The following is a 12,500-nucleotide window of genomic DNA, read 5'->3' on the forward strand; positions in this document are numbered from 1 at the left end:
AGTTGTTTCGTTTAGCTTGTGCAATTAGTTCAACTGAATCAACAGGTAGCCTAGGCTACAGAGGATGTGAGAGGAAAGGGTGGTGTTGTCAACGTTTTACTGTTGTTTCGAAAGGTGTACTAGTTGAATCATAATCTGACGAGCCGTTCGTTTAGCCGATGAAACGTCAGTGCAGTCGAAGCAACGAAGGAGGGAGTGTGTGAGAGAAGCAGTGCCCTGTCTGTGTGTGTGTGAGTTTGCGCGCGCGCTGTTGTATGCCTGGCTGCCTCTCGATTGTTTAGAAACAAATATCAACATACACAGACATTGATTTTGGTTTTGACAGGCGTTTAAGATTTTTGATAAGACGTCCGTGCAGTAGGAGAGAGTGAGAGAGAGAAGGAGTGCCGTGTGTGTTTGTGTGTGTGTGTGTGTGTGGGTGATAACAATAGCAAGGGGGCGCGGCTTGCTTGGATAGACTAATAAATCCAGACCTTTGGTGAATGACTGAAACTTGTGACGAAGGTGAATCCCAATAAATAATGAACACAACATTATTCACAATAATGTGTGATAGCATTCATAATAACACATGTTATATAGCTAAATAATTTATTTTACATATGAGTTTCTTATCATAGACCTATTCATTTATTTTTTAAAAACGTTTTAGACCAGATTACTAAAGGCCAGCTACTAGGGGGCAGGCTATAAAATATGGTAATTTTAAATGCAAACAATTTGTGAGCTAAATTAATTGAAGCCTTAGTTATATTTTACAGGCGCTATGCTTAAGTTTCTGACCAGCTCAGACTCCAGTCAGTCAGCCGGGGGGGGGGGGGGGAGTTAAGGGGGCTGTGCGCGCTTTATGGGGGCCTTGGCATATTTTTGCCTAGGGCCCCATGGAGGTCAGAACCGGCTCTGACTAAGTGAGCGATGATTCTCGCAACCACTTCCACAGTCCGCTGTCAGGAAACCCAGAATGCATTTTTTTAACAGAGTTTACACACCATAGTCAGATTTGTATCAACGGCTGGCATTCTGTAATGAAAGACATTCTCACAGGGAGTTTATTTGAACATTTTTTTCATTGCGGTGTAGATTTTTAGACAGGCATGCCACGGGCACCGGGCAAAGGAAGTCATCCTAACTGGTGGTCCTCTAATTACCATAGTAATAATCTACTATGACATAACAGAGGGCCTTTAGTAATGCACTATGACTCGGCCATGGTCATTCTGGTAACACCAAATTAATAACACCATGTTTTAATGGGCTAACTAACAGATAAAGAAGTTCTTTCGACACTGGCAGTTTAGGGCCAATTTAACTAGTTTAGTTTGACTGAAAGTGTTGAATTACTGCACACTGCATACTGCACAACAGTAACATTGTTACGAAATAAAGAGTGAAGACAACAATGCACCACCATTTTAAAACTCATTCTGGCGCCCTTGTTGTGTGTGTGTGTGTGTGTGTGTGTGTGTGTGTGTGTGTGTGTGTGTGTGTGTGTGTGTGTGTGTGTGTGTGTGTGTGTGTGTGTGTGTGTGTGTGTGTGTGTGTGTGTGTGTGTGTACGTGTGTACGTGTGCGTGTGTGTGTGTGTGTGCGTGTGTGTGTGTGTGTTGTCTTGTGCGCTGTGGGATGTGTTGTGGGCGTGCATGTGGTTGGGGTGATTTGAGGACACAGTATCTCTCACACTTCACTCAGCGGTGAAAACCACCACACCTCTATCGACTGCCAGAAGTGGCCAAAAGCAGTAAAAGCTAGCCTGATTATCATCGACTTTCAAATGTCTTGAGACTTGGTCTGACCAAGAGATGACCCGCCATAGGTTTGCTGCTGGTTGACTGGTGTCCGACAAAGTGGGTGGAGCTCCGATTTTTCTTGAGATCAGAAATAATATTTACATTGCTCTTGGCCTGACTAGAAGCAACGCCAACAAACAAATTGCATCCAAACAAATACAATCAGAATCAGGTACATTGCTCTATAGAACAGTAACTGTAGACAGGTTACTCAGCAAAGTTACTTGTGTTGGAAGGAAACTAGGTTTTGTTTTTTAGAACTACTTTTACTTTGGCCACTTCTGGACCCAGCATCCGCCCTCATTTCCTCTCCCAGAACCATTACAGTATGCTGAACAGGCACTGTTTGTAAGTGTGTGCGTGTGTGCTTGCGTGCATGCATGCATGCGTGCGTGCGTGCGTGCGTGCATGCGTGTGTGTATGATTAAGGAATAGATTTTCCATCTCAAGCCAAGTGTGTGTGTGGCAGGTTGGTGCCACTCTAAAAAGATCACTGCTGCATCGCTGTTTCATTGCGGCCTGACTCACTTCCTGTTCCAAGATGCACCACTGGCACTGACAGAAGCTGAGAGAGAGAGAATGTGTGCTTTCTTTCTTTTCTCTTTCTTTGTTTGTTTGTTTATTAAGCGGGCTTGCGGAGCAAGAGCAGAGCTCTTGCAGAGCAAGGCCCGATTGATTATAGTAATCTCTAAGTCCTGTTTATTGGTTCTCTTGTACAGGGACAGTAAAAATAGAAAATGGATCTCCTCCTAGGCCTTTCGAGATAGAGACACCGTTCAAACACTAAAACGACCGGCTCGGCTTGGAGATCGCGTTTCGTTATAGGCTTCTCCGTGTCTCTTGTCGTTTTCCCGTTTTTGGCGATTTAGTGAAAGCCTGGGTCCCCATTGGAAACAGTGGTGGAACCTCCATGAACCAAGGTTCCGCCACTCTAGAGATTAGAGTGTAGGAGGCTTTTTCGGTCATAAAACATCAACACTTTCACCTAGAAGTTTAGTTGACGCGTTGTTAGCGAGCTCTATGGGATGTCTCCAAATTGTCAAAGTTTCATCTCCCAAATCCCAATACTTTTTAAATGGCAGGTTTATAAAAAAAAACAGGCCTGGCTCTATGGAGAATCCCAGTCTTTCGAAAAGGGCATTTTTCAAGAGATCAGCGCATGTCCCACACGGAGGTCCATTTGTGCCTGAAAAATTTAACCTATAAACTTCATTCAAAGACTGTTAGAGACATCACAAGCATGACTCCGATCTGTGAAAAGGACACGTGCCAACTCCTTTTAGTTTTTTACAACGATGTTGTAAAGACAAAAAACTCATTCTCATTTTCTCCCCTGTTAAAGGCTCAATACTAACTGTCTTTCAGTCAATCACAACAGGTGCAGCCAGTGAAGGATTCCATTTCAACTGTCACTGTCTCAAGATTCCATTCTTAACAAGCAGGTGCGAGCAAGCATTCTAGAAGTCCATTGTTCAGCTCTGCAATGCAATGTAATATAGTCTTGCTGGACTATGCATGACAATTAGCTGCTTGGCTTAGTGGTAATGCATGCTGCTGCATTAGAGATATGGAGGTTGAGAGTTCGAAACCCACACGAAGCAATGTTGATTTTCTAAATTATATCATATGCAGCGTTCCTTGGCCGACTTAAAATGCCATACATGTATATCATTTAGTATGGATGGCAAATGTGCTGAATTACAGATTTTGAGGTTGGGGGTTCGAAACCCAGTCAAAGCCATGTTGATTTTCAAAATTACATCATATGCAGTGTTCCTTGGCCAACTTAAAGTGCCATGTATGTCATTTAGTATGCATGGCAAATGTGCTGGATTACAGATATGGAGGTTGGGGGTTCGAATCCCAGTCAAAGCCATGTTGATTTTCAAAATTATATCATATGCAGTGTTCCTTGGCCAACTTAAAATGCCATGTATGTCATTTAGTATGAATGGCAAAATGTACTGAATTAGGGATATGGGGTTGGAGGTTCGAACCCCAGTCGAAGCCATGTTGATTTTCAAAATGATATCATATGCAGTGTTCCTTAGCCAACTTCAAATATCATGTATTGTATGTCATTTAATATCAATGGCAAAGGATTACAGATATGGAGGTTGTGAGTTCGAATCCCGCTCGAAGCCATGTTGATTTTCAAAATGATATCATATGCAGTGTTCCTTAGCCAACTTAAAATACCATGTATGTCATTTAGTATATCCCCAAAACGCAGAGCTACAACACTTTCAAGATGGCTGAATCCAAGATGGCTGAATTGTTTGGCCCATAACTTCTGACTGGGTGGATGGAGTTTTTCCAAGATTTCTTTTAGCTTTGTTTTCTCAAAAGTACTTTGTTTCATCTCTGCCCCAAAAGGCAAGCCCGCTTCCAGCATTTTCTGTGAGAATGCATTTCTAGTTTGTTTACTTTTTTCTTTCTTTCTTTCTTTCTTTCTTTCTATCTTTCTTTCTTTCTTTCTTTCTTTCTTTCTTTCTTTCTGTCTTTCTTTCACTCCCTGAATAATTGGGATTAGGTACCTTCCCTCCACCCTACCTCTCCCTGTATTCTCTCTCCATAGCATGGATTCCTTTGTCACTGCCAAAAACGTTTTTTTTACAGCTCGCAGCTAATTGGTATGGTCTGATATACTTATGGATAGAAAAATGGCCCCGAGAATCAAGCTGAAGGCTTTTAATATAGTGTATAGGAGTCAGCCGCAGACTCCCTCCATACGAGAAGCTGTCAAATGGAGAGATTAAAAAGAGGCAGAGATGAAGAGAAATGGGTCTGCATGCGTGGAGGGAGAGAGAGAGACGTAGAGAGAGAGAGAGAGAGAGAGAGAGAGAGAGAGAGAGAGAGAGAGAGAGAGAGAGAGAGAGAGAGAGAGAGAGAATTTGAAGGAGTACGATTAGCTCTAGAATCTGTACAAGAAACAATGTTGAAAGGGAAGTGGAAGATAAAGTAAAAAATGAGTAAAGAGAAGGTTTTAAGGAACTCTTTTTGGTCATAATGTCCTGTGCTGTGTGTGTGTGTGTGTGTGTGTGTGCGTGCGTGCGTGCGTGCGTGTGTTTGTGTGTGTGTGTGTGTGTGTGTGTGTGTGTGTGTGTGTGTGTGTGTGTGTGTGTGTGTGTGTGTGTGTGTGTGTGTGTGTGTGTGTGTGTGAAGGGGGGGGGTGCCTTGGCTATGATCCGGCAGATGTGTAGGCCTACTGTATGTGTGCACTTGTGTATGTGTGTTTGTCCATGTGTCTATGTGTAGATAAGGAAAGGTTGCATTGATGCAACATACATGTACACACGCACGCACACACGCACACATGCACATCTCACACACACACACACACACACACACACACACACACACACACACACACACACACACACACACACACACACACACACACACACACACACACACACACACACACACACACACTGCATTCGGGTGGCTAGTTTGGCTCTTTTCCTCCTACCCGAGAGAAGAAGCGCATTTATATTCATTAGATAAATGCTTTTAACCAAAGCCACTGGCAGAGAGAGCAGTGAATATATTACAGAGCGGGTATATACAGGGCCAGCCATCTCAAGCCCCCTTGGCTAATAAATGAGCTTCACGATGAACACTTTTATAATGTGTGGTTCATGGTGGTTGGGGCAGGACAATTAATGGATTGTGGATTGTGATTGTGAACATGATTCATGTTCAGGTCAGTGCATTCAGCTTTGGATATGCACATGTAATTGATCATGCTGCAGTTGCAGTCTGTAGAAGATTGATGTCATTTTGGTCAGAAGGTTCATAGTGTGTCAGTTCTGTGCCAAGGTTAGCATGATATCCAAATGTGAGATTGGGCAAATAAAACCAGTATTGTTGTTGCCTTGAAAGATTTTTGTTTAGGTTGGTTTTTCTCAATGGGGGTGGTACAATGGTAATCGAAGAATACTGGATTTTAATTCATTCCTGAAAGATATGGGATTTTGTTGTGGCCCACTGAGTGGCATAGCCACGTAACTTTATAATGTAGTTGACGATTTGTGTCGAAAATCCTTCGGTTAACAAGTAACAACACAGAACTGTTTTTAAATTTCTCTTGTCTTATTTAATTAATTTTTTAATAGCATTATGTTTGGTTTCGTCTGGATGAAGCTTAACTTTATAGCCAGTATAGCACAGCTGACAGGGAACGTAATTAACCGTGATTGTTCTGACCGGTTCAGGAGCGTCTCTATGGTAAACACAAACACAAACCGTTAAAATTTCGTTTCTGTTCGGAACAAACAAGTTGCAAAAAATATCTGGTTCAAAGCCTTGAATGTAATGTGTAAGACTTGCACATTACATTTAAGGCTGAAGGACTTTGCAGAGTCCCTCTCCATTCATGTTATGGAGGCAGAGCCTGTGGGTTTTCCTGATTTCAAGGTGTCACCCAAAAAGTACGAGTGCAATACCAGAACTGTATTCCTAATTGCACTCCTTTCTGTCTCGGTCCTCCACAGACATGCGCTGCAGTTGAATGTGATCGCGACGCAGCAGCTCCTGTTCCTGGCGCAGCAGATGAAGCAGCTGGAGGCCTTCATCCACATCTCCACGGCCTACGCCAACTGCAACCGCCGCCACATCGACGAGGTCATCTACCCGCCACCCGTCGAGCCCAAGAAGCTCATCGACTCCCTCGAGTGAGTGGGATGGCAGCGCTCGCACACACTATGCGCGCATGCATGTGGGCCGGCGGGTGTGCAGGCGCGCACACACACACCTATGCATATATTACACACATATACATACAGTACACACCTGCATGTACATTACAAGTATGCATGTACAAACAGTATATACCCAGCTCAAAGGGATCAGAGAGATTAACACACACACACACACACACACACACACACACACACACACACACACACACACACACACACACACACACACACACACACACACACACACACACACACACACACACACACACACACACCAATGCGTACCCTCCTGAGTCACAACTGTGACAAGCACTGTGTGCAGCTGGCTGGCTGCTGACAGCGAGTTGTGAATGATTAGCCTGTGAATATGCAGATGAATAGCGGGCCTAGAGGGATTCACATAGCACCAGAGGAGACCTGTCACAAGACGTTTATCCTCAGCACAGTACACTACAGAACAGGGGTGAGTTTCTCAAAAGGGAAGTTGTTAGCCTGTTAGCAACTTCGGTAGTTGCCAATGGGAAAATGCATTGAAAGCAACGAAGTAGCTAATGTAGTAAGCAACTTTGGTTTTGAGAAATTCACCCCAGTACAGCCAGTGCCTTAGGGAAAGCATGAAAAGAAATAACTACAGTAGAATAGAATAGAATAGAATAGAATAGAATATAATAGAATAGAATATAATATAATAGAATAGAATAGAATAGAATAGAATAGAATGCCTTCCATTGCTACATGTACGTACATGTTATGTTACATGATGCATCATGCATCCTACAGACATACAGTTATATGGAAAACATCTCACGCCATGTCTGATAAAGTAAGTTCAGCAATATTCACAATGCAAAACTATTACCTTTTTCAAGAAACATAGCCAAGGTCTGAGGTGTTTATTGTCAAGGTGGCAGTCTGAACTGCAAAGTGCTGAGGGAAAGAAGCCTGGGTCACATTCAGACACCTGAGGGGTTTATCAGAAAACTGAGGATCTCATATTACACATTGCTTTGGTTTGTTTACTAAATGTTTTGAATGTAGTGTAAAATTCTGTCTGATACAAATGGCTCCAGTTTCATTTAGTGGAGGGATTTGCAACATGATCATTTTAGGAGCAAACACAGTGCTGGCAGGTTGCCTTGCCTTCCTGAAGCCAAAGCAAAAGTGCTGTTCACTCGCTCACCACTGCAGAGAGTCCTGAAAATGCACTTCACCCCCCAATAATGTGTACTATGGGATTAAAGTGAACGAAAGTGACAGTCTTAGAGTGTGACATTGGACATGGACAAAGCATTCTGCATAATACCATTGTGGGATGACTGACTTTTTCTCAATTCTACCAGGAAATGGTTTTGGATGTAAATCATTGCTGTGAAATTGAAAACTTCACATTTCTAAGCGGCACAGGACACACATTCAGTCCAAACAGTCTATTACCATCATCATCATAATAATACTAATAATGTCACTGTGCCCCCTGTAGGTGGATGGAGGACAGCATCGTGCGGGACATCACGCCGCGGCTGATCGGCGACCGGCCCAACACCTACACATACACCAAGGCGCTGGCCGAGTGCGTGGTGCAGCAGGAGAGCGCCAACCTCAACGTGGGCATCATACGGCCCTCCATCGTGGGCGCCAGCTGGCAGGAACCCTTCCCGGTGAGTTGCCACAGTGTGTGTGTGTGTGTGTGTGTGTGTGTGTGTGTGTGTGTGTGTGTGTGTGTGTGTGTGTGTGTGTGTGTGTGTGTCTGTGTCTGTGTCTGTGACGCGTGTGTGTGTGTGTGTGTGTGTGTGTGACGTGTGTGTGTGTGTGTGTGTGTGTGTGTGTGTGTGTGTGTGTGTGTGTGTGTGTGTGTGTGTGTGTGTGTGTGTGTGTGTGGGTGTGTTTAGCAATGCAATTCTCCCCTCCCCCTGACTTGTGTCTGCATTGTCCTACATAGTGCACCAGGGTCTATGGCAGTATGGTGAGTACTAGTGGTGTCAACAATGATCGATCCGAATCGATGCGGGGCATGGACGATCCAGAATCGATCTGGCAAGTTCCAGAATCGATCCGGCATTTTTTTAAAGTTTCAATTACTTCCGTGGATATTTCGGGAGCAAATGAATGTTTAATTAAATAAAAGCACTTCAAAACATTGCAAGACTGATAGGCTACAGACTGATACAGAAAACAGCCAATAAATTGTTGCTCAGTATCTGACTACTTGTATTGCCTCATCATGACTGATTAAACATTTGCTTTGCTTTCAGTAGAAATGAAATGCATTGCAATGCATTGTAGAATTGAATCGGATCGGATCGCATAGAATCGAATCGAATCGAATCGCTACCTCCCGAATCGTGATCGAATCGGATCGTGAGGGCAGTGCTGATCCACACCACTAATGAGTACCCTAATTAGCAGCTCCCAGGTGTATAACCAGTAGACTATAAGGTGAATACAGTGTGTATGGGGGGTGAGTGGAATAAAGTACAGTGAAGTTGAAAAGAATAAAGTATAGTAAAGTGAATAGAGTATAGTAAAAGTAGAGTAGAGTAGAGACCCTGATTACCCTGGTTGTGGGTGGCATCTGGAGGGCTTTATACAGCTCTGACACAGATACCCAACAGCCACCACTGGCCATTGCTCATCGGAGTGTGGAGCTGAGAGAAAAGGCTTACGCTTGCATGCTGTGCATCCTCAACAATTCACCACACACATAACATCTTACTTTCTCCCCGTAAAATTCACAACATCACCACTTTCAAGAAAAAGCAAACCCATGTCTATCAGGGCATTTCTGAGGGAGCTGAGGATAACACTAACCTCCCTTGTAAATTACATCTACTCTAGTGAGCATAGTTAGATCATTCTTGTACAACTACTGCAGTGAACATCAAGGAGAGTTAAGATAGGAGGGTTTACTGACGTCATTACAGTGTAGTACGAGTTTGGCGTGAGGGGAGTCACATTTCTTCTATGGTCAGTACTGGAGGCATCAAAGTAAAATGCAATGCCTCTACTGCCAGGGTTGGAGTGTAGAACAGTCATAGGACAACGTGAATGTTTGTCAGCTATCCTTAATTATCCCCCGCAATTAATGCTGACTGACAGCTGCAGTACATTTGGCCACAATCTGAACACTGACAACCGGATATCCTCTTTCGAATGATTTTGCAGAGTTTCTGGATTTTGCGGAGTCAGAATTTTTATCCACCATGGCGTCTCACCCACTGACTATGCGCACCGGAGTTACTTTGCCATCCACTCGTGCCCGCACGCCACGCTCCCGTACTACACCGTGGCCAGTGCATTTTCCATCGAGTGTTAGTTCTCCAATCTAAATTCTTTGGTGAACATAAAGAGTGAACACTACAGCAGAAGACTGTCCTCAAGATGTCCTCATGACTGGTAATTTGTCTGCTCCCTGGCTCCCCCCCCCCCCCTCCCCCCCTCCTGTGAGCAGGTGCAAGTGCTGCAGAGAAGGTGTCAGAGGCTAGCACAGGTAGCATGTTTAGCGGTAACACCATGAGAGCTGTCATGACAGGTGTGTCCGGTAGCCAGACTCTCAATGGGTGGATTCCAAACTGTGGACTCCCGTATTCTTCCCTCGCTCACTTGCCTCCTCGTGGCCTTGTGATGACGTCACCGACAACAACATTGTATTTCAATATCTCGTTGATATTCCTTTGCAATTCTAATGTCATTTTCTCATTTGCAAACGGAATGGTGAATGAAGACTAGTCCCCCAAAATTTTTTGTGGCTTTGCTGACAGTGGGGAAGGTCCGTCCAGGTCAGCCTCCACATCAGGCTTTGGCATCAGCCACCTCTGGGTCCAGCACTTCAGCCCCGGGAAGGAGTCCAAAATGAAGAGAGGGGAAGGGGATAGGCTGCTGCCACTCGCCCCTGCTTAACAATCTGGAGTGGCAGAATAAGAGTAATGGGCCGCAGCACAGCAGGCCGTAGCACACAATTAAACCGCCAAGTGTGCGTTTCACAGGCGGCCATGATGGATAGGTAGATCTCACTAAAGCCGGAGAAGGGAGAGATAAAAACGGCAATCACAGTACGGTTGTTGAGGATGTACATAGGATACTGTTCCATGACCGTAAGTTGTGTAATGAGTTGAAATATTAGAAATGAAATGAAATCGTTTCAACTATCAGGCAATTAAAGATGTGTCAGGAAATGAAATATGTGAAATAGAATGGAATGAAATAATTTGAAATACACGGAGAAGCCATTGTCTGATCCGCGAGCAAAAGCTGTGTAATGAATTGTAATATTAGAAATGGTTTCAACTGAGTGGCAAAGCTCTCATCATGAAATTGATTATTTTAAATGACATTAAGTCATTTTAAACTACAAGACACTCTATACTGTGTTATGAGATAATTTATTAGAAATTATCAAATTATTACAATTAGTAAGAGTTTTTCGAAACATCTGTTTACTACTTGCAATCAGTAAGAAAACTAATTCTGATGAAGTATATTTCATGTACAAAAACTTCCGTAAATTTCCTTCTAAATATTTGCATATGTGTAAAAAATCTGAAAAGATACATTTGCACCTACAATTTCAAATGTATCAGTCCAGGCATAAACAGATGTCCATGTTGATTCATATGGTATATCCGATTTCACATGAAATTCAGTCTCAGCATATCTGAACATTTGCGTGTAAATGCAAGGTACACAAAGGTACTTACTTAGCTTTTTTGTGTGGAAACAAGCTTCGTACATGAGGCCCCAGGAGAAGCCTTTTTGGCCAAAAATCCTTCAAGGTCCAAGTGCCAAAATGTCTGAGCTGTGAAAAAGACTTGCTGATAAATACCAGAGTCCGTAAAAAGTTCAGGATTGAAAAGAGGTAGGAAAGAGCTTGAAGTATGAGAAGAAGCAACTCTGTATTCTCATACACACAGGGCACTAAAGCGAATGAGCAGGGATTAGGCCGAGTCTTGGGCATATAGATTCTCCAAGAGAATGAATTAAAGTGCCAATATACTAGCTCTTGTGAAAAAGCCGAGTTTTGTTCCCAACAAAACTGCAATGCTAATGTTTATGCCCAAAAGATGAAAGGAAGGCCTTCTATTTCTCTCAGAGACGAAGCAATAGCCTTATTGTTAATTCTGTGGGAGAAACAAATAAAACACAGCGAAAATAAAATGCACACATTTTTATCAACAACTAAGCTTGCTGATAAGCTGATAAATACCAGAGTCCGTAAAAAGTTCAGGATTGAAAAGAGGTAGAAAAGAGCTTGAAGTATGAGGAGAAGATTACATTTGGATTTTCTGCTACTTCCAGCACAGTGCACACACTCACTCTCACACACACACACACACACACACACACACACACACACGCACGCACGCACGCACGCACGCACACACGCACACACACACACACACACATGCACACAGGCAGTGAGGGTGGTAAGAGTGCTGACCGTGTGTTTGGCTGCGTGCAGGTGGACAGGTGGAGACAGATGGTGCGCAGGTATGGAGAGGAGGAAGCTCAACTCACCCACCAGACAGATGCTACTCCCCACATGAACACACACACACACACGCGCACATACACACATGCACAGGCACTCACACACACACATGCACACACACACAGGCATGCACAGGCACACACATGCACGCACGGACAGGCACTCACACACACGTGCACACACACACATGCGCACACACACAGGCATGCACAAAGCAGTATGCAAGTATTCCGATATTTCCTTTGGCTGCTGCTGCTGCTGCTGTCAGCATCATAGCTCATTTCAATAATGTTGGCTGATGTTCAACAACTACAAACCCTCTTTCCTGTCGTCTGAAAGGCCTCTTGTCGCCCAAAGTGCTTTCGTTGCCAGCTCGTCTACATCGAGTCAAAATTCTGCCACCTTTGTTGGCTTTTTGTTGTGTTTTGTGGTGTGCTTGTACATTGCAAGTGGACATTTTGTCCTCGGTATAACATTTCATTGAGTAAGGTTGTGTGGGGATTTAAACCATTTCATAGGCGCTTAC

General features: G+C 43.7%; 1 protein-coding gene across 1 annotated transcript in view; it reads left to right on the forward strand.

The window, feature by feature from the left end:
• Positions 1-12,500, forward strand: part of si:dkey-97m3.1 (fatty acyl-CoA reductase 1) — an 89,557-nt gene that overhangs the window by 42,141 nt on the left and 34,916 nt on the right. Inside the window, exons 3-4 of the mRNA XM_063217909.1 lie at positions 6,283-6,462; positions 7,970-8,147. Of these exons, the coding sequence (XP_063073979.1) occupies positions 6,283-6,462; positions 7,970-8,147 (358 nt within the window). The remainder of the gene's footprint in view (positions 1-6,282; positions 6,463-7,969; positions 8,148-12,500) is intronic.

The sequence above is a fragment of the Engraulis encrasicolus genome, chromosome 15 (assembly GCF_034702125.1).
Source record: "Engraulis encrasicolus isolate BLACKSEA-1 chromosome 15, IST_EnEncr_1.0, whole genome shotgun sequence".
Classification (NCBI taxonomy): Eukaryota; Metazoa; Chordata; class Actinopteri; order Clupeiformes; family Engraulidae; genus Engraulis; species Engraulis encrasicolus.